This window comes from Halichoerus grypus, chromosome 4 (assembly GCF_964656455.1).
Source record: "Halichoerus grypus chromosome 4, mHalGry1.hap1.1, whole genome shotgun sequence".
NCBI lineage: Eukaryota > Metazoa > Chordata > Mammalia > Carnivora > Phocidae > Halichoerus > Halichoerus grypus.
In genome coordinates, this window is record NC_135715.1 from 100,818,733 (window position 1) to 100,841,522 (window position 22,790).

At 41.9% G+C, this 22,790-nt stretch overlaps 1 protein-coding gene across 8 annotated transcripts in view; it reads left to right on the forward strand.

Moving 5' to 3' along the window:
* The window catches only part of MGAT5 (alpha-1,6-mannosylglycoprotein 6-beta-N-acetylglucosaminyltransferase), a 557,249-nt gene that overhangs the window by 429,694 nt on the left and 104,765 nt on the right, over positions 1 to 22,790 (forward strand). For all 8 annotated transcript variants that reach the window (XM_078070704.1, XM_078070706.1, XM_036106945.2 and 5 more), the window contains 5 exons: positions 1,301 to 1,372; positions 3,032 to 3,193; positions 6,593 to 6,762; positions 9,967 to 10,101; positions 16,223 to 16,356. In XM_078070704.1, the coding sequence (XP_077926830.1) occupies positions 1,301 to 1,372; positions 3,032 to 3,193; positions 6,593 to 6,762; positions 9,967 to 10,101; positions 16,223 to 16,356 (673 nt within the window). The remainder of the gene's footprint in view (positions 1 to 1,300; positions 1,373 to 3,031; positions 3,194 to 6,592; positions 6,763 to 9,966; positions 10,102 to 16,222; positions 16,357 to 22,790) is intronic.

Sequence of the window (22,790 nt, forward strand, 5' to 3'; positions counted from 1 at the left end):
TCTGAAGTCATTCACAAATACGGTAAAGTCTAATTTTGCTCCACAAGAAAAAAAAAGAGAGAGAGAATATTGCTCTTTTCCTATCCAGGGATTCCACCCTCCCCCAAGCTTTGCTGCCCTCCGCTTATTACTTTCCCATCATTTGCAGTAGCAGATGGCTTTATGCAAATCACGCAGTTATTTTGGTCATAGTCAAAATCACCTGGCATTAAGAGCAATTTCTAGATGAGGGAAACTGCTGTGTGTGTTTGAAAATGCACCCAGAGCTGGAGGGCACACCATCTTGATGGAATCTGTGTTCCTGGCGGAGAAGGCTGCGGCCTTCCAAGGATGCCCCCCCAACTTGCTCCGTGTATTTCTGTAGGTCCACCTAGCCGGTGAAAGATTGCAGAAAAAGATATTTTCGATGACTGTTTATTAGCCATCTTTAATAATCTCATCACGTACGTGTACACAGGGGATATGCCACCTTGGCATCATATGGCCAGTTTTACAAAGAGGCCAGCAATATTCGTCACTGCAGTTTTCGTCTTTCTTTTACTAAAAATTGTAATTTTTTTTTTTGCCTAATTTTCTTCAGTAACCTCTTTGAAGTAATTCCTGTAAAATTGGGTATTTTTCCTCTTCCCCTCAACTCTCTAAACTTCTTTGCATTGACAAAACAATCCATCTTCTAGAGTGGCTCTTGCAAGATTGCTGAGGGTTTTTTTTTTTTTTCCTTCTTCCTTTTATCTCTTTCTCCAATAGTTTTTACCATCTTCTTCCTTGAGATGACATAGTGTGAAGTGAACAGCCAGAAAATGAGGGAAAGCCTTGATCAATTAAACGATCAGCTGCTTTCCTAATTCTGAGATAAATGATGGGGCTCTGTGGCTCAAATGTCGCGCGGTTTCCTTTCCAGACATGGCTCAACAGATAACGGATCATGCCTGTCCTTCCCCTCTCATTCCCCTGCAATCTCCGTCTTTTACCTTGCTGCTCTGAGACCCCCCCACCCCTCTCCGTCTGATATAGACGCATGAGGCTTACCGGATGAAGGAGTCCGTCACCGTGAAGTACTTTGAAGGACAGATAGGAAGTGTAATTGTGGGCTCCTTGATTCCTTTGCTGCTGTTGTTCCGTGTGAGAGGCCCCCTGCGTCTGTGCTGCTCGCTGAAAGCATGGAAGTCTAATAGTAGTAACAACCCCCTTAACTGTACTGCTCATTGTGTGTCGGGAACGGTGTGCTTGGTGCTTAGCGTGAACATTACGTGGTGTACAAACGAACCAGCAGACTTAGTGTCTCTCATGTATTTTTCAGGTTGAAAATTGGTGTCCTCATTTACCTTGGAGAGCAAAAAATCCCTATGAAGAAGCCGATCATAATTCATTGGTGAGTGATTTTTGGAAACTAGGCTTGTGATTTGGTTCTCATGCCAAGGGATACCTGCAGAGTCAGCTAGACATGCCCGCTGTAACCTGAAATCATGGTAAACTGAAGAACAACTTTCCGCAGACCTGTGGAAATGTGGGTGATCGAATCAGTTAACCAGTAGTGTCTGTTTCTCGAGCGATTCTCTGGGGGGTCCTGAGTGATAGGCTCCTGAGAGGAATGAGACCTGGTGCCAGATGCGGGGCGCTCAGCGATCTCATAAGGGTGACAGGTGAAAATCATGACCACACCCAAGTAAAAGCTGAACCACAGGCCGATGGAAGTGAGTGAGAAAGCAGTCATCTCAGCCTGCAGGGGTTAGGAGAGGTTGCAAAGAGACGATGACATTGGAGCTGAATTTCAAATGATGAGTGAGTTCACAGTAGATGAAGGAGAGGAAGGTGTGTCTGATGTGCCGGGGGGAAAGGTGCTCACACCAGAGTTTGGTGTTTTCAGGGAGTAGAGCGCAGTTCAGTGGACAAGGCCATAGGGTGTTGGATGAGCTTTGGTGGAAGATGAGATGGGAAAGATCAGTAGGGACCATGAAAGGTTTTCTGTGCCATATTAAAAGCTTATGTCTTTATTCTTTAGACCAAGGGTCAGCAGACTTTTTCTGTCAAAGGCCAGATAGTGAATATTTTCATCTTTCCAGGCTGTAAGGTCTCTGTTGGAACTGCTCAGTTCTGACCTTGAGTGCAAGGGGCAGCCATAGACAGGATGTAAATGAGCAGGTGTGGCCATGTTCCCGCGGAACTTTCTATACCAAAACTGGCAGCGTGATCTGGCCCCCCAGCCACAATGTGCTGACCCATGCAGTAGGCCATGGGAATCTTGGGAGAAGGTTGGGTCAAGAAGGGATCAGGTGAGTGTTGAGAACAAAGTGCGTGACTGCTGAGGGATGGAGTTAGCATGTTCTAGATGTTACGAGAAATAAATAGGAGCGCTACTATTTTTCTGTTATTCTGATCACTGGTTGTACCCAGCTACATTAGAAAAATGTTCTTCCTGGCTTTTAAATTATTCTGGCCTGAGTCTTAAATTTTATTCAGCTATGGTAGGAAAATTGTATTGCTGGCTTTTAAATTCCTTAAAAAATAATGAACTTTTGTTTGTTTGAGATTGGGACAAAACTAGAAGATGAGCATTTATTTCCCTGCTTAACTTTGTGGGCAGACTAAAGCTTTCTGGCAACCTACACAATGCCAAGCAGCCTGTTAAGAATTGACTTTACTTTTTCCAGGAGTCTGCTGCCTTGCAGTAGATCCAAGTGGCAATAAATTCGGGTGCAGAGAATTTCAAGGTACATCGAGCATACTCATTGTAAAAAAAAAAAAAAATGCATTTAAATGTAACTCGGGGCTTTGCAATGACTGTGCTGGGCCTTTCTCAATTTCTCATTTTTTAATGATGTCCCATACAGCAGATCAGCAGTCAGGGGCCTTTACTTTAATTTGTAATCCTGGGGCCTTGAAGTAAAGCTGTGCAGCAGACAAGCCTCACTTTTGAAGCCCTGCATTTAATTGACTAGCTCTTTCAAGTTTTCAAATGTCACATCATGACAGCCATTATGCCTTCTGACTTTTTATCTTCCGTTCATTTTTATTAAATTTCTGTTTCTAGGCGGAGATTCGTACAGATTTTAATATTCTCTACAACATGATGAAAAAGCATGAAGAATTCCGGTGGATGAGACTCCGGATCCGGCGAATGGCTGATGCGTGGATCCAGGCAATCAAGTCCCTGGCAGAAAAGCAGAATCTTGAAAAGAGAAAGCGGAAGAAAGTGAGTCTCTGATGAATTCAGTTCAGTTAGATGCCAGTTTTCTTTTAAAATTCGATTTTGCTTGGAAACAAGACTAAGAGAAATGTCATGTCTCAAATGATATTCCCTCAGGGTGAATCTGCTCAGTCTCTTGTACAGCCTTTTTTGGGCTTTCCTTTCCCCAGTTACAGTAATCCTGCTTAGCAGGGACCAGCACACATGTTTCTTGGGTGAAGCCAAGCCCAGTATCTGCCTGTGAGATTTTCCTTTGAACTATCCTGACTGTCCCCGTGGCATCAGGAAACTTAACCCTCTTGGCTTTACCCAGATACAACCTTGGAGAACTTGTTGTTACATCATCTTGGCAATCTCCTGGTTGTGGTATTTGTCAGTTCTGGGCTTTGGGCAACTGGTGCGTTCCATTGCTGCTATGTTGAGTTGGTGCTTCTGCTTCTGTTCTTGAGGGAGAGATACTATCAATTAAACTGGGGCCAATTTGTCTGAAGTTCATGAGGATTTGCTTAGAAAACCTCCGGGAATAACCCTGAGCATGAAAGATTTTATAGCCTATAGTTATAGGTTAAATGGCCTTGGCTTTAGATTAACTGTCCGGATGACAACAGAGCAAATTAAGCAATCTCTACTACCCGCATCTAAAAATTAATTAAAAATGACTTTGGTGTTCCTAATTTGACTAATTTGATATCCTCAAAAAAAGGAAATAGGGATGATGAACTTGCAAAACCCCAAGTGACAGTTCAGTGGTTCCATTCTGCTAAATCCCTTGAATTTATGAGACAGTAGGTCCAAATGTTCAGGCCCCAGATAGTCCTCTGTAGAAGAGAATTAGGTCAAAAATCCAGGTGGACTGTAAGAAGAACTAGAGTATTTTTACATAATCCTATGCAATAATCTCTAGGATATATTGACCTATATATAGGTCAATAAATAGTAGATGGAGAACAGTGAACATTATTTTTAAAAGGAAGAGATAATTTTATATATCTATATACCTACATGTATACATAAAGATATGTGCATGTACACACACATGATGTATATATAATATACATTTATGCTTGATCATATTTTTAAAAATGGATAAACCATGAAATTAAAGGAGATGGATAGTGGAGCTGGTTGCATAACATTGTGGATGCACTTAATGCCACTGTACACTTAAAAGTGGTTAAAATATTAAATTTTATATTAACATCTATTTTACCACAATAAAAAGAGTCAAATATGGGGAAGGAGGGAGGCAACAGGATTAGAAACTAGACTTAACTAAATATATCTTTCTCTGTAGATTTGATACTAGAATCACTTGACATAGTATAAAACAAAACTGAATTATGGAAAAAAAAACAGTATCTAAAAATTACAAAGAAAATAAGACCCGAGCTGACTACGTACCCACTTTTACAGCAAACACACAAAGAAGGACTGTTCTTAGTGACTAGAACACAGCCAGTTGAGCATTTCTGATGGTATATCACAAAGGACAAAAAAACTGCAAAATACCTTAAGAGAAGTTTTACTGAGTTTTACTAAGTTTACACGTAGTAGGTGGTGGTGTAGATATTCTCATTCTGAATCCCTTCTGCATATTGGAATAAAGCTTAAGGACTTAATGTTAGTATCCTGGAGAAGTGGGATTTTCCATGTGGGAGAGAGGAAATAACATATGTAAGATGGATAATGTTATGCAAAGCTACTGTAATCCTGAGTTTGAATGGGAAGTACCAGTGTGAATTTATGATTGGTTTTATCCTGGAGGAGAAATAAATTTCCAGCTTCGTCCACTGAAAAGGGCTACAGACAATGATTAACTAGAGTCCCCTTATGCACCAGAACTTGATCTTTAGATGCCATTTCCACTAAATGGTATAAGAGGTTCTTGGAAAAATCATTGGTTAAGGTCTGAGACAGAAGTTGTACATGATGAGCCGGGAACATCTGTCATACTGGCGAGCAAAGAAACTCTCAAAGACTACTAGAATTGTGTCAGAAGAACTTAGAAGCCAACTTGAATGGCCTCCCATTGGCAAGATGGGACAATTTGATAATCCGTAAGGATAATAACTACAGCTTATTGAAACGCATCTAATATACTTCTATCCATGATTTTATAATGATACCTTTAAAAAGCCTCGTTGATGGTCATTAGAGTATGCTAACAAACAAATCTGTTATTTTGAAAACTGATAAAGGGTAAGAGTGAAATATTTCCCGGGCTTTTTCTATGTAAACCGTACTTCAGCAGAGCCAAATAGTTGATTGGGGGGGGGGGGGTAGTTTCTCTTTATAGAAGCATTCCAGCTAATAAAGGCAGAAGGAATAATAAAGTATCACCATTTTGCAACCCCTAATGGATGACTGCATCTAGTTAGTGATCATCAGTAGCTGCTAACATCACCAGAGAGCCCAGACGTTCCCACTAGTGGAAGCACACAGTACCACCTATGAAGTAGTGTTGCCAAAAACATCAAATATGAATTGAATCATGCCTGCGGATCTAATTACTAATTTACTATAAATACAAGGGGTGGAAGAATCTGTTATATAATCAGCTAAACCCGAAGTGTGAGAGACTCTACTGGAAATACAACCTAGTCTCTTTGACAGATTTAAAACTCTCCCCACCCCCAAAGGATGGAGTTAAAGAAGCCTGAGAAATAAATGAGACAATTTTAGTTTATGCAATTTATTTGACTTCTGACTTGAACAACTGTGCTTGAAAACAGGAACAGTTGAGGAGGTGTAAAAGATAACTGGATATTGAATGATATTAAGGAATTAATAGCTATTTTAGGGGTGATAGTGATGTTATGGTTATGTTTTTTAACTGAAGGTTTGTTTCTTTTAGAGATACAAACTGAAGTATTTGCAGTTGAAAGGATATGATCTCTAGGATTTGCTTCAACAAAAGCTAGAGGGGTTCGGAGAAAATGAGGGGTGTACATTAAGATCCTGAGTTAATAATTGTGAAATTTATATGATGAGTACATTGGAATTGACTGCATTATCGTGTCTGATTTTGGCTATGTTTGGAATTTTTTACATTAAAACCTTAAAAATATTCCAGCTGTGGGAAAAAAAAAAAAACAATATTGTTAAATGATAATTTTATTGCCCTGGCTTATTCTCCTTTAATTCTGATTTCCCAAATGTTATCCTGCTTTTTAGAAACAGACTGTCCGTATGTCATGTTCATAGCCATAAAAGGGGCAGTAGTGACTTTATTTCCTTCCATTTCTTTGTACCTTTTAGAAAAATCTTACGCCATGTTGAGGTTTCATTAGAACGTAAACATCACTTTAGAATTGGTTGATTGCTTTTGGTGTGTTACTATGGAGTTTGTACTTGGTTCAGTGGGAATCAATATATGCCTCTCCTTTGTTTTGTTTTTTTTTTCAGGTCCTCGTTCACCTGGGACTCCTGACTAAGGAATCTGGATTTAAGATAGCAGAGACAGCTTTCAGTGGTGGCCCTCTTGGTGAATTAGTTCAGTGGAGTGATTTAATTACATCTCTGTACTTACTGGGCCATGACATTAGGATTTCAGCTTCACTGGCTGAGCTCAAGGAGTAAGGAGATTACTTTTCAATTTTAAAATCAGAATACAAAAAAGAAATTGTAAACTCTTAAAGCCCTCTATTAGTGTGTAATTTCTTGTGGAGGAAAATGAAAGTGATAATTCACTAAACAGGAGATAAGAAGATTATTTTCAGGAGCTAAATACATACACTGTGAAAAGGATAATATGTTTTCATTGTAGATGCAGGCTCCAGAGGCTTCATAAATGAATGCCAGAAAATTCAAACTAAGGAGCTTATTCTTTGCTATTACAGGTGCTTCCAACATGTGCAGCACAAAACATTATTGACTTTCCTGATTCCCTGTCTCTTGCTGAAATGCATACCATTCCCTACTCAACTTCAAGCCTTCCAAATCTTAAAACAGGGCAGGTTCCTGTTTATAATTTAATTTGGATAGAATGAGTTTCTTGAAAGCCCTGATCCAATCCTCTTTTCAGTAAAGCCAACTTTCCAGTCTGAGTCTGTTAACTCTACCTGGCTTTTCTAGTTCCCTGAAACCTTCTTCTGGCTCTAGCCCTCTCTTAATCTCTTGAAGATTGACACAGCATGGCTAGGCAGGAATGCTTCGCACCCCTTCACTCCTTTGGATAACTGCCCATGGAGACTTTCTTCCCAGCAGCCAAGTTATCATGTTGCAGTATGCCAAACGTTCCAGAAGAAATACCTAGAGTGAGCATTCTAGAGATGGAAGGGTGTGTAAAACAAAATATGCCCCCCCACACTCCTACGTTATTGTCCATGACATTGATGCCCAGAGATGTCACTTGTGTTAGGGGCCAAGGTCCACACACCTGAGGAGTGGCACTGTTGAGATGAAAGCAATAATATCAACTGTCATTTTTAAAATGATTTCTATATGCTAAAACTGTGATCAGGGCATTAGTTACAACAGGAGGGTCAACAGTTAGGATAACCACAGTATCGATGACGACTATTAGCAGCTAACGTTTGTTGAGCACGACTGTGCATCGGATACTGAGCATTTTACGTACTATTTACACAAACTTGGCAGTAAGTGCTGTTGCTTTCTGCATTTTAACGATGAGGAAACTGAGTTGTTTAAGAACACATGGAAAACACTTGAGAGCCAGGATTAGAACTAAGCCTGTCTGACCTCAAAGCCTGTGCTCTTGACCACTGTACTAAATTGCTCCTTTTGGATCTAGATGAACCCGAGGCCTTCTGAACCCCTCAACACTACCCGTGTCCCTTTAGCACACTGCCTCCTGCTTGCTTTAAAACACGTTGTGTACATGGCCTGCGCAGTCGAGGCGTCCCTACGTTCAGCAGTCATTCAGTGCTTTCTGGGCACTGGTTCTCGGTATGGGGTATACAGAGATGACCAGCATGTGTTCAAGGAAATGCCAGTCTTTTGGTAATTACGGCTAATACATCGCATAATAATTACACTAATTGCAATGTGATTAGTACTAATTGAGGCATGGATGCTATAACGTAAGCCAAGAGAGTACAGAAACAGTGACTATTGCTCACCATGGTGTATGTGGCACCTAGAATAGTGCCCAGCACCCAGCGGGTGCTTGTGACTAGTTACTGAGCAAACCAGTGAAGGGATGAATCAAGGAATGAGTGAGTGGGTGAATAAATGGAAAACTGTGGGAACTCTAGGGAGGTCAGAAAAGGCGTACTAAAGGACTACCAGGCAGAGACTTCATTTTTTGTTCAAGAAGTCCATAGAGTGCTTTAAGCACTGGTGACAGAACCAGATGTGTTTTATTTAAGAAGGTAATTATGAAAGCCACATAGAGCAGTGGTTCCTGAAGATGCCTGCACATTAGAATCACCTGGGGATCTTTGTGGCCTCCCAGTGCCCACACCATATGCCAGACTAATTAAATCACAACCTGTGGGGATAGGACCCAGGCATGAGTATCTCGATGGCTCCAGATAATTCCAGTGTGCAGACAAGTTTGGGAACCGCTGAAGACAGGGTCGACCAGGAGTCCGCACACGCTGGCACCGTGGGCCAGATGCAGTCTTCTATGTGTTTTTGTCACAGAACTCCCACGGGAACACAGCACACCCATTGTGGATGGATTGCCCAGGACTGCTTTTGTTCTCCAAGGGCAGAGTTGCGTGCTTGAGACAGGGGACGTGTGGCCTGCAAAGGCGAAAGTATTTACTGTCTGGCCCTGTGTAGAAATACTTTCAAATTCTTGGGAAGAAACTGGTTATACAGAACCTGGTCATTTCAGAGGGCCAGATGAGAGGAGGAGGAGGAGGGTACCTGAAGGCGTGGCAGTACCGAGCTACAGAGCAGAGACTCCTAGCACTTGTCCTTTGAAGTAGGGTGGCCAGAATTTGGTGAGGGATGGTTATGGGGGGTGGGCAGGGATAAAAGGCATCAGTGAGGACCGATTTCTGGGTGTGAGTGGCAGTGTGGTTCGGTGAGCAGTTTTTACTCCCGCACGTGAAGTTGGCTTTTGACCAAGTATGTCAGCTCTCTCTGGGTGCAAGGGTGGGTTTGTATGGATGGGTGAGGAGATGGGTAGATGGAAGGAAGGGTAACGAAAAATTATAAACCACAGTGCCGGTTATGTAATAGAGTCTAGTCAGAAGGAAAAAATTGACATAGAAAAAATTAGGAAACAGCACAAGACAGTATAGAAGTTTATATTGTAGTGGCTAGAAATTGAAGACCTTTAGGAAGTCAGTAGGGGCTGGAGTAATGAGAACAGGTTCTGTTGGGGAAAGCAGTAGCCACTGAGTATCTGGGACACATGAGGCACTTTTCTTTTTAATACCTCATTTAAACACCTGAAGAATCCCTGACATGTTGCTTTCTTACTATCTTTTCTGTCACAAATCCTGTTTTGTGGGTAGGTCAGGTTTTTTTGTTTGTTTGTTTCTCATGAGGAGGAACGACCAGAAAGGTTAGTGACTTGTCTAAGATCTCGTGGCTGCTAGTGGAGCTAGATAATAGAGACAGATTCAGACCCAGCTCTTCCTAGGTTTCAGTGTGTGTGTGTGTGTGTGTGTGTGTGTGTGTGTGTGTGTACGTACGCATGCACCTGTGCCACCATTTATTTTTGCCAGAATCAGAATCAGAGATTAGGACAGACCATCCTCCCCGACAACATTCTTGGGATGTTTGTTTGCCTGTTAATGTTGCTAAGTGTCATATCTTGAAATAAGTTACTATTCTTTTCCTCTCTCCTATCCTTTTTCTAGGATAATGAAGAAGGTTGTAGGAAACCGATCTGGCTGCCCAACTGTAGGAGACAGGATCGTTGAGCTCATTTATATTGATATTGTAGGACTTGCTCAATTCAAGAAAACTCTTGGGCCATCCTGGGTTCACTACCAGTAAGTGCTACATGCTGTCCTAAAGTTAATAGAGCTTTTTTTTTTTATTTTTTTAAAACAGGGGGGACATTGGTTACAGGCAGAAAACGCTTATCAAATATTACCTTTTGGACTGTGTGGAATAGGTTTCTCATTCCTAATTGAAATTCACATTCTCCCCAGTGACTTTTTATTTTCAAAGGCTATTCATTATTTTCATTCATTTCTTTTAGGAATAGAAAATAAGTGTCCAGCCACCTCTTCACCTTCATTAATACTCCTCATTCCTCTCTGTGTGCCTACACCCAGTATCATTTGTTTAAGTAACAATTTGGATAAAATGTGGAAAATGTCATTTCTTATATTGCTCAGGTTTGAGATGATGACTCATTTCTCTTCCCTTTTCCCTCGTGAGTTGTCATTTTTGGAAGAGAAAGCTGTGAATACCTTGTCTGAATGCTGGGGTTTTGCACTTTTTAAGACGATGTGTGCTGAGAATGACCCAAGTGCACGCCTTTGTCATTTTGGAGAAGAACCCATTGTTTCCCTCTGTGTCGGTTTGGGACCATGATTTAGTGTTTGAGATGATTTTACATGGTACACAAGCATGGCATTAAATAACAATGAATTATATAATGAAGTTTGTCAAGCTTTCAGATTTCCTCCAGTCTTTCTAAAGAGGCTCAGTGTGATGCCGTGGTACCTCCAGCGCATCTTGGACACTTACATGCGTTTTTAACAAGCTGACGGTAGCTGTCAGTTTCAGCCTTCAGGCAAAGTATCCAGTTTAAATTTAATAATAATTTTTAAAGAAGAGAAATACACTATTTTTGGTTATCTTCCCCTTACTAGAGTTGGTACTGGCTTTCATTTATGGCCTTTAAAAGTTTCCAATAGATGTAAATAAACATATTTTATCTAATGGTGTCAGTGGTACATAAATTTGGGTAAAAATCCTGAAGTTAGTACCAACTTGACTAGCTGATAGTGAATGTTGACCTACAGTTTGAACCAACTTCCTAGAAGAACACTTGGAAAATCTTTCAAGTAGCATGACTTAAAATCTCTTCATGTGTTTCTTTTCTATTGCTATTGGGTAAAGAGATGTTTTGATGTGTTCTTGTAACTTGACCCAATAATTGAATCCTTAACAACGTGAACTAGGTCCATTTCAGATTAGTTTATAATTTAATATTATTTATTAACTTTAATCTCCAAGCCTATATCAGATTGCAAGTCCTTTAGTAGATATTCAAAAGAAATAAAAAGTCAAGATATTAAGATTCTCCAAAACATAGTAGGGAAAACATCATTGTCTGTAGATTTTCTTGCAGTTTTCTTGCCAGTAGCAATATTTTTTCTCCCTCGGCAGTGCCGTGCTCAGGGACAGAAGGAAGGGATTGATTGAGGAGTCTGTGCACTTTTCATTTCCTTTTGGATACAGTTTCATCAAAAAGCAAAGTAAAAATCTTGGTTTGGGCCAGGATAGCACTCTACCTTCTGCATCACATTATTCCTGTTTTTTTTGGTTTGTTTTTCCTTGAAATCTTCATACATCACAAGCCGTCACATTTGTTCTCAGTTATGTGGAAATAGCCGTCTTTATTTTTGGTTAATAAGCCATGTAAGTAAACAATCATTTTTTTTTCCTTTTTAGCTACAGCATTAAAGAAGGAAAGAAAGGCAGAGCTATTGTTCTCTGGCATTTAGCAAATGGCAGGCATCTGGTACAAAAGGACAGAGGCATCACGGGCATCCCTAGACTCACATATCCTCACCATTAAGAAGGGCTGTTGGGATAGAAAAATGTCCTCAGTGGTAGTGTTTCGGTCAATTAAAAAGGATGATTTCATTATTAAAATGGTCACCAGCAGTTGGTATTTGATTCTTATTGGATGAAAAGGCACCGTCTCAGAGGAATTTTATGGAAGGGTATAGTATCTATCCTCCCTTTAATAAATCATCGTCCATGTTAGTAATACTAGCTGGCAGGACGTCTGTTAGGACTTCAGCCTTGCAGTCTTTGTGGTGTGATGAAGCTAAGATTTCATCCAAAGACCAAGCAGGTCCTCTGGAAAGTTTCTTACCCACTTCTTTCCCTTCTGAAGATTTAACACGGTCAGGACTCTCTGAATTCATCTTGGTTGATGGTACATGGCAGGAATTCCATTAAATGTAAAGGTATCATCTGATCTTCCATTTAGGAGCAAAACCTTGAGTCCTGTTGATCTTGGAAACATATTTGTAAATTCTTTCCAATTTATGTAGGGACCCAAGAAATTCAGTTAAACATGTGTTCAGTGCCTACATACAACTAGTATACCGCTCGGGACTGTAAAACTCATACCCATTTTTCTTCTTATGAGGTCTTTGCTGAGTATTGAGGACACACAGGAAAGTGAGGTGCAAATAGCGCAAGATACAACATGTTTTACATTCAACTCCAAATTAGAAAGTAGGTCCTGGCAAGGAAGTTGTCCATCTTATAGTAGTGTGGCTCAGAGCAAAGAGAATGTTCCAGAAGTCATTTGGCATGACCGCAGCGATTCCTGTTAGAAGGAGGCCAGCTGCCTCGGGCAGCAAGGCAAATATCTTTTTAAGTCATCGGTCTGTTCCTGATGCTTCAGACACACAAAAGACATTAGAGGAACTGCATAAATACTAACAACACAGACCCAGTTCCAAAAACACAGCTGTAGAATGTGATTGAAGGAGGAAAACTATAATGTTAAACCTCCTCTGCCATACACAGAGATCCGTCCCCTGCCTCTGGTTTATAAAACAAACCCAGGTCAGCTAAAAAAATAGATGATTCCCAAACTAAAGCTTACGTAGGAGGAAGTAGAATTCCAAGTTTCTCAGACATTCGATCTTTCATGCTACAGCTTTCCACTGGCTTGAGAAGCCCAGCATCATGTAGCACAGTATCAGAGTCCCGGTTTGTAGGCATTAGGCTCCCACCAGGCATCTTGAATCATCAGGGTTTGTCTGAATTCTCTAAATTTAAAAGAAAACCAGTAAAACTCCAAAGTTAAAAATAAAATCACACGCCAAAGCTAGAGAGGCGTATACCCTGTTAGAGTGGATTGCAACTGAGTAGAAGTAGCCAAAGCCTTCGAGACAAAGGTTTCTTAGGACAAGGATGGCCTGTTCCTCCCTGCTGTGCTTGCACAGAGCCTGTAATCTTTGAGGCTCAGCCCCATCCCCTGGGCAGGAGCAGAGCACCCCCACCTGTCCGCGTGTGTCCCTCCCTCCCCTCCTGCTCTGCAACAACCCTCTACAGAACAGCCACTGTTGTCCCTACGTTCTCTGAATGCTGCCATCTTTCTCAGAAGAAAATATACTGGCTCCAACCAGTGGCTTATTTTAAAATACAAGTTAAAGAGTTAGTTACAATATAGGAGGTTTTGATGTAAGTTTTTAATGCAAACTTTGATACTAAAAATATATATATAAGTTAAGGAATGGCAATGTTTTATTAAGAAGAGAAAAGGAATGCCCCAAACTACTCAGAGACCGGAGAAAACACACACGGGTTAGTTCCTTGGCTCCCCAGCTTTCTTTTTTCCTGGACTGTGGGCTCCCGTTTCCATCCACCTTGTGGTTGACGGTTGTCAGGCTGATGATGCATTCTTGGTGCTAATTGTGAAAATTGTTACCGTAATGGTAGCATGTTCCTTGAGAGCCACGCAGGAATCCAAAATAAGGAAACGCTTTCTGTGGTCAGCTTGTGTTCGCTCCCGTCCTCTTTCTTTTCCTCCCTTTCTTGTCTACAGAAAGGGTGGTGATCTCAGATGAGAAAAGCATCACACGAAAGTGGCGATTTGCTGTTGATTTTTCTGGAAAATCCAATCTGGTGTTTGCATTTTATTTTTCTGAATCACACATTGATGTGAAAAAAAAGTTAAGAGAACGCCTTCATCGTAGTGGGAAAAGGAAGAAAGAAACTGGATCCGATACTTAAAACTCACTTGCCATTATCTGGTTATAAAATGTGGGCTTTAATATTTTTTTTATTTTTTTTAAGATTTTATTTATTCATTTGCGATAGAGATAGAGAGCATGAGCAGGGGGAGAGGCAGAGGGAGAGGGAGAAGCAGGCTTCCCGCTGAGCCAGGAGCCCAACGTGGGGCTCGATCCCAGGACCGTGGGATCATGACCTGGGCCGAAGGCCAATGCTTAACCATCGGAGCCACCCAGGCGCCCTTAAAATGTGGGCTTTAATATTTATTTGCTTTTATGCTCATTGGTCCAGGAAGAGCCATTCAGAAGTATTGATGAGGTATAACCACAGAAAACAGCTATTTTTATTGGCCAGACACAAGCTAAATGTACATCAATGGTTTGAGAATCGGTGATAAATTGAAAGAATGAGTTAATTAATGTAGGAGGTTTCAGCATTGATTCTTGAATTGGTTGTTTTTGTGTGTGTGTACTCTAAAGCAGTGATCAACAGGCTCTTTCTATAAAGGGTCATGTAGTAAATATTTTAGGCTTTGCTGGCCATATGGTCTTTCCAGCAACTATTGAAGTTCTCTATTATTGAGTGAAAGCAGCCATAGACCCTAAGTAAACAATTAGGCGTGGCTAGGTTGAAATAAAACTTCATTTCTGAACACTGAAAATGGAATTTCATCTAATTTTCATGTCACAAACTATCCCTTTAAAAAAAAAAAGAAAAAACCTTTTAACATAAAGATCATTCTTAGTTCACAAGCCATACAAAAATAGGTGGTAGACCAGATATTTGGCTGACCCAGTTTGAAGACTTTGTTGGAAGAGCCAAATGAAACATCTTCAGTTTTACTCCTGGCTCTGGAAGAAAGCAGTAACGTCCCAGTCCTGTCAAGTTGACAGAAAAATCAACACTGCCTCTTAAGGGAGGTTCTAAACTCTACCTAAAAATAAATACTCTTATTAATTGATGAAAATGGTAAATGACTGTTGAAAGAGCCAAAGTGTGCCGTATGCTTTACGGAGAGTAAGACCTCCATCTTCGTCCGTTCGAGCTGCTGTACAAAATGCCAGTCTGGGTGGCTTAGAGACAACCTTCATTGCTCATGGTTCTGCAAGCTGAAGTGCAAGGACAGAGAGCCGGCGTGGTCAAGCAAGGCTCTCCTTCCTCCAGGTCTCAGACTTCTCACTTTGTCCTCACCTGCTGGAAGGGGCAAGGGAATTCTGGGGCAGTCTCTCTCTCTCTTTTTTAAATTAATTTATTTCAGAGAGAAAGAGATCAGGAGCTGGAGGGGCAAAGGGAGAGAGAGAGAGAATCCCAGGCAGACTCCCTGCAGAGCGTAGAGTCTGATGCGGGGCTCCATCCCAGAACCCTGAGATCATGACCTGAGGCAAAATCAAGAGTCAGACAGTTAACTGACTGTGCCACCTAGGAGCCCCTGTGGGGTCCCTTTTATAAGAATACTAAACCCATTCATGAGCTAATCACCCCCAGAGCCCTATTTACTAGTACCATCACCTTGGGGGGTTAGAGGTTCAACCTAAGAATTTGGGAGGGGAACACAAATATTCAGACCATGGCCACTTCTAAAAATGGTAGTTCTTTGTTTCTTCAGCAGCTCTTCATTAGGCTCCACCGGTGTACGCTTGGCCCTAGCGAGGGGGCAACAGTGAACCAGGCAGTCTACAGTGCTAGCTCTCGTGGGACTTTGTATTTTGCTGTTATCTGAGTGATCTTCTGTGACTTGTCAGCTGATCTGAAGGAAAACGTATCTGTGTGTGATGGCTCAGGCTCAGAAGTCACACATGGAGATGTTCGGTATATATGTTGTAGTCTCTCACTTCCCACCCACTAGTGTTTCTGATGAAAAGTATTTGTCCGTTCTTGGTAGTCCCTTCAGGACAGGTTAGAACTTTTACCTTTTTTTTAAGATTTTATCTATTTATTTGAGGGAGAGAGAGACAGAGTCCGAGCAGGGCAGGGTGGGGGTTGGCAGAGGCAGAGGGAGAAGCAGACTCCCTGCTTAACAGGGAGCCCGTCGCGGGGCTCCATCGCAGGATCCTGGGATCATGACGTGAGCCGAAGGCAGACACTTAACCGACTGAGCCACCCAGGTGCCACGAACTTTTACCTTTTGAACTTTGGGGTCAAAGTTGTAGTTTTATCCACATTACTTTTTCTTTTCAGGTGCATGCTCCGAGTCCTGGATTCATTTGGTACCGAGCCAGAGTTTAACCATGCTAACTATGCCCAGTCTAAAGGCCACAAGACGCCCTGGGGAAAATGGAATCTGAACCCACAGCAGTTTTATACCATGTTCCGTGAGTATTCACGCTTCCCCTCTGTTTTCCAGAATGCCACCAAAGATAAATGGGAAAACAAACTAGATGGCTGTGTATTTTGGGTTATGATTCTCAGGGCTTTTAGCTGTAGAAACGTGTGCTGTGGAACCTTTCCCTTGGGAATCACTGAATTTTTTTGTTGTTGTTTAATTGGAATTAAGGCCATGTGAGCATTTTGTGAAAAGCCTTAGAAATGTTCTAGAGAAAAAAACGTTCAATATGAAGTATCACTGAAAACCATTTGGGAAAGGACCCTGGGTGGATTCTGGATTGGCAAGCACTAAACACGTTTCATTCCGCACAGATGCTGTGTAGGGTCCACTTGATGACTGATGAGGAATGAGGTCTTTCATGTAGATAGAGTTTCGGAAAAAAAAAAAAAGAGTCTTAATTATTTATACATCAACGCTTGTAAAGAAAAAAAGTCAGCTTTTTTTTTTTAAAGGAAACTATTTTAAACTCTGTTCCATACTTAATCACTTCTCACGCGCTGACCCCAGAATGAAATCTCACTTGCTCTTGCTCATCAGGCGTCACTGATGCCAACAGCAGTGGTAATTTCAGGAAGTGTTGTAGTGGACACGTCCAGAATGAGGAACTCACTGCCCCGGCGGTCGGTTTTTTTCTGTTTCTGTCCTGTTCCCTTTCCCATATTCACCATTTCTTATTGCTGCTGGCAATTTACCTCCTTGAGCCTCATTTCACTGATAATTAGCTGAGGACTGTGAAGGAAACTCCCAAATTTGATAATGATCATGCCCAAAATAAACTTAGAGTTGAAGTCTGTATTCCTCGATTGAGGTGAAGTCCTATTCTGGAAATGTCACATGAGTTAAACATGACTTCATTTGGATGCTCAGAGTAGAGAACTCCCATTTTCCAAAGTTGTCAGAATAATTGTAATCCAGAGATTTTCATCCTAGAATTAGTATCTGAGATGTGAATCTGTTTCCTTTGTTGAGACCCAAGGGACCCATGGCCTACTTCTTCCCTGTGTGCTCACCTCTCCCCATTGTATGCAGTCACCCTTTTCTCAGGTTCATTAAACATAACAAAGAACACATTGGGCTTAATCCTTGGATGTGACATATGAGACAGTAGAATTAAGAAGGGTTATGGCAATTGGACAGTGGTGATTTAAAAATCAGCTCATGGTCAAGTGTTCAGTGTTCTTTTCAGCTCAGAAGGATTTGCAAGAGCATGTTATATGCATGGCAGACATTATTATTGTTCCTGGAGCTATATCATCCTGCTGTTGCAACCCATCCTGGGGGCACAGTTTAGGGGACAGACTAATATGTGGCACGTTGGGTGATAGATGGCTGGTCAGCATGGTAAGGCATGATTGGAGTTAGCCTTTGGTTTGACTTTATTGTATAACTTTTGAGAGGCTGGGATGAGGTGGTATAGAATAATGTAAGAAGTAACCTGTGCATTATATCAGATGAAACATGTTAGGTGTTTCTAAAATGGCCAGAATAACCCGAATGATAGGCTGTATCCTCTACAAGATACCTTGTATCCAGAGAGTAGAAATAGGAAGTGTTTCTAGAAACTATAAAGTTCTCTTCTAGAATGTTGAAAATCAGAGTCCTAAAAACCTATCTTGTTCTCCATGAATGGAGGATTTCAGCAGTGTTGGTTGACTGAACTGAAAGAAATTCATTGCTTAAAATGTAACTAAAAATGAAAACACAGACTAATTCCTATTAACCTGGGAAGGGGACAAATTTTCTGACTCAGAATTCAGCAGGAATCCGGGGAGAAAACTGATATATTTGACTGCCTTTAAAAAAAAAAAAAAACCTGTATGGCAAAAACATAAGCAAATTCTATCTTGATGGTGGGTTAGTATCCTTTAATATATAAAGAGCTTCTAAAAACTGAAGGAAAAGTTCCATAATCCAACAGGAAAATGAGCAAAGGCCATTATTCATTGCAGGGAAGAAGAAGCTTATTGCCCCAAGCATTAGAAAACATATTACCCTCACTCACCATAAAGAGAAATACATACTTTAACTGCACCAAGACACCATGTCCCAAACATCAGGCTCACCAGGATCCAGAAGTTGGTAGCATAGCTATTCCAATGGTGAGGGTCCATCCATCTTTTCCTGCCCTACTAGTGAGAATGCAACATGTTACCAAGTGGGGGAGCGTAGTTGTCGCCACCTAACAAAACTATCAGCACATCTTCCCTTTGAACAGGTTATATCTAAGAGTCTCTCCCAAAGATAAGTGAGCAGAAAAAAAAAAAAGTGTGTGCACAGGTCATTTGTTGTGACACTGTTCGAAATAGACAAAGAGTGGCAATAACCCAGATGTTCATACTAGGGGACTGAGTAAATGACATGGTCCCCTGAGAGAGGGGAGCACTGTGAACCTGGAAGGAGCAGTGAGGACGGTCCCCACTACTCTAAGGGCGATGACTGGGATACAGAGAAGTAATAAAACCAGCATGCAGGGCAGCTTGTTGACTTCCTCTCTTCTCTGTAAGAAGGCAATGTGTGCGTATGTTAGCGTATATGAATTTGCCTGTATTTTCAAAAGAAATAAGCTAAGGATAAATAGCAAGCTTATGAAAATCACTTCCCCTGGCAGAAGAGGGTGCAGGACCAGGGACAGAAAGATGATGTCTCTTTAATGTACTTTATTTTGACTTGGGAACCATGTCAATGTTTTACATAATTTATAAAAAGAAAGAAAGCATTCACTAACAACTGAAAACAGATTGAAAAAAATGAAACACGCCTAGTGTTCTATATCAGATTAGTGTGAATGTCCCACACAGAGAAAATAATTACTTCAAGTGACTTTAAAACTCAGTCTTTGGACCATACATTCATAGTGGGAAATATTGACATTGTTATTTGAACCTGCTAGAGGTATACTGTAGGAGCCCAGATTTTCAGTATACAAGAAGGTGGGTAGTATTTAAAGAATTTAAAGACTGTATCATCTCCAGCTAGAATAGGAAATATCAATATCAGTTTACTTTTCTCTTTAAAAAGGAAGTGTTTCCTAGCTCTGTACTTGGAAAAGGATCAGAAGTAAAGACAATCCAGTAGCAAGGAGTATCCTTGGCACTCAGACTGGGAACCTTTTAAATACCTCTCCCACTGGGACGCTGGGTGGCTTAGTCAGTTAAGCCTATGCTTTTGGCTCAGGTCATGATCCCAGAGTCCTGGGATCGAGTCCCGCATCAGGCTCCTTGCTCAGCAGAGAGCCTGCTTCCCCCTCTGCCTGCCACTCCCCCTGCTTGTGCATACTCTCTCTCTTTCTTTCTCTAACAAATAAATAAAATCTTTCAAATAAATACCTTTACCATGATAAGGAACCTTCTGCTCAGATAAATAGCTGATTCCAGGTCTAGGGCAGGAGATGTTCACAAGGGGACCTCTCGACACGCCAGCAAGGAAGCTAAGGAAGACCATTGGGATGGAGTGAGAAGACATAGGAGCCAAAGACCGGGTAGTTTGAGAATCAGAAAGAACAGCTACAGTGGATTGCAGTCAAACCAGTGATGGATACTCCACGAGTCCAGGATGATCCTCCAAATGAGAGAAGCCCACAAAGTCCATTGATCCCCCTTCTCAAGTAGCTAGGACACCACGTCATTACTCTGAAAAATAAAGGGAAAGAATCCAGCTTTGATCCTGCCTTTCTAGGGCAAGTTGTATTTGAAGGTAATCAAAAAGTTGATGAAAGAAATTTGCTAATCATGAGGAAATCACAGCAAATAAATGCCAAAGGAATGAAGAAGGAGAAAATCAGCATTTTAATACTCCTAAAGAGACAGTGGAATAAGGCAGGGATCATCCGTGGTTGGTACAGCCTTCACGTCATAGGTCGATGGCAAGCTTTCTCATGAATGACGCTGCCTTAAATGGAGAAAATATGGACCTGAAGGGGGCACTTAAGCAGTTCGAGACCTTTGTTGTGTTGCGGTGTCCGGGCTGGAGAATTGGCACAAAACAGTGACTCCCAAAGCCTGCCCACGGAGAGCTTGGGTGTCTCCTCCAGAGGGGGGTCCTTTCCTACCCACCTGACGGAAGGGTGGGTCCAGTCTAACCCAGTCATCCCCACAGAATCTCCCATTCCCTCACCCTTTGGGTATCTGTGGCTATTCTAGCTATCTGAAGGGGAAGATTGTTGGTGTGAGTGAGAAGGAAGTGTCAAGTTATGTTTATGTATTGTTGATTTTTTTAAACACAGCATATTTACTTTTGTCCACTATGTGGGTTGATAGTAATCATTATATCGTTGGTGTGTAAATTGCACATGCATTACACAGTTGTACTAGATTGTGTGCTGATGAGGTGCAAAATGGAAAGCATGGATCCCCAGGAATAGAGTGTTGTACTTGTAGAACTCTGTTGTCTTCCAGTCCAGCTGTCATCCGACCAGATTTAGCAGTGTTCTGGCGTGTGTGAAGTGCAGAGAGAGGATGGGGAAGCAGCTGGAAGATAAAGAAAGAGAAAAACGCACCATTGCTGACGCTTCTCTAGGAGCAATGACATGAGGTTGTCCTGACCAGAGCGCGTTTGCTCTTAAATATTCAGAGTTGAACACTTCTCACCTTAAAGCTGCTTCTATTTCTCCTCTATCTCTTCTCCTCACTAAGTTGGTGGAGTTTCTATAAGTTGGAAAACCTGATTTTTCTTTATTGTTTTGCTCCAGATCTCAGAATTTCACTGCAGCCATCCTCTTTGTGTATTCTGTTTGCATTCGGGCATTTTTGTGTCAGCATAGACTCTTCCTGATAGCTCCCTAAGCAGCTTCTACAGGGACCATCCGAGTGGTCAGGCAACGCTGAGTCCGTTTGGCTACATCTACTGAGTGATGATTTTTTCCAAGAAGCTGAAAAGTGTGGGGGTTCCTCCCTCATGGCAAGCCCCTCGTTCCTGCACTTACCTCTTGTCCACACTCCAGGCGGCCTGTGGGCCAGGCACTAAGGCCTTCCTCTTGCCACCAGAGCCAGCCCTTAAAAACTCAGCTTGGACTGAGCTATCCCCGCTCAAAGACCATGGTGCCCTCCCTTGGCCCTCCCCCCCACCGCCCCACTCCATACCCCTCCCCAGGTGCTCACCCCGGCCCCGCTAGACAGCCTGCTAGGTACCTCCCCACTCTGGCTTCCTTCAAATCACCCTGATAGCAAAATGGCATTTTTTTTCTTGAAGACTCTATTTAAAAGACTTCCTCCATCTCTCCAGTCAAATTGAAGAGAAATGTTAACCCTATCACAAAAACAAAAAGCCTCCCCCCTTGGATAAAGGCCCTTATACTCTAATATAAGCATTATCATAGTTTTCACAGGTATATTTTTACGTAGTTGTAAATACATAATAGAATTCTGGATCTCCTTTTTTTTTCCTTCACTTAATAGATAATATTTTTTTCAAGGTTCTTTTAAAACCATGATTTCCAAGGCGGTTTTATAGTCCATCAAGTGACTGGCTCCTAATTTGTACCTATTTTGGGAAAATTATGTTGTTTCTTGTTGACCAGTAACGCTGCTGCTTTTTCTGGGCTTGCCAGGGTCTTGGGTCTTGACTTGACCCTCCAGTTAGGCATTATTTCCATAGGCAGCCTTCGGTCTCCTATACATTCTGCTTTTTCTGAACTCCTGAAGGCGTTCTGTCTTATTTTTCTCACTTCCCAACAAGGTGTGTTATACCTCGGTAAACAAAGGCAAGACATTTGCCTGTACCATCTACGAGAGAAAATGAAGCCCTGAAGTCGAGGACTCACGCCTTGAGGTAGCCCGTATTTGGATAGCCCTAATTCCCTGCACGACACCCTCTTTCACAACTCCCTGTGGCTTATGTAACAGCAGCGGAGCTGAGCCGTCTTTACCTGATTGTGTCTGTCCCTCCCCTTCCCTGGAGCCTCTGGCTGAGCGCTGCAGTAGCAGAGATGACCAGACTCCTCAGCCCTGCGCTCAGGCAGGTGTGGTCCCAGACTTCCGTTGACGTCCCCTAGTTGGAGGGTTTCAGTAACATTCAGCAGCCTGCTGAACTGCCTCACTCTTCATTTCACTGTCTGAGAACGTTGCCTGTTCTCTACGCAGAGTCTGTTCATATTGGCTTGTTTTAAATTAATTAGTGAATTAATATTTTGAGGACCTGCCACATTTGAGCTGTCATTCACCTTCTGAAGACACCAAACAGTTCGCCTTCTGGGTGCTCACCCTCTGCACTTTGAGTCGAGGGCTGGGGAGGATTCAGCATTTCTCGGTACATGTGGGCATTGGGAGCAGAAAAGACAGGGAGCTGTCGTAAAGTTGAGTGAAGAACAGGCTGGGGGTTTCTGGAGGTGTTCATTGAGAGCCTTCCCATTTCACCTCCAGCCCCTCTCCTTTCTTTACACCATCTGGCCTGCCTCATGCTGTTGGCCTCCTCTTGGCTTTGACG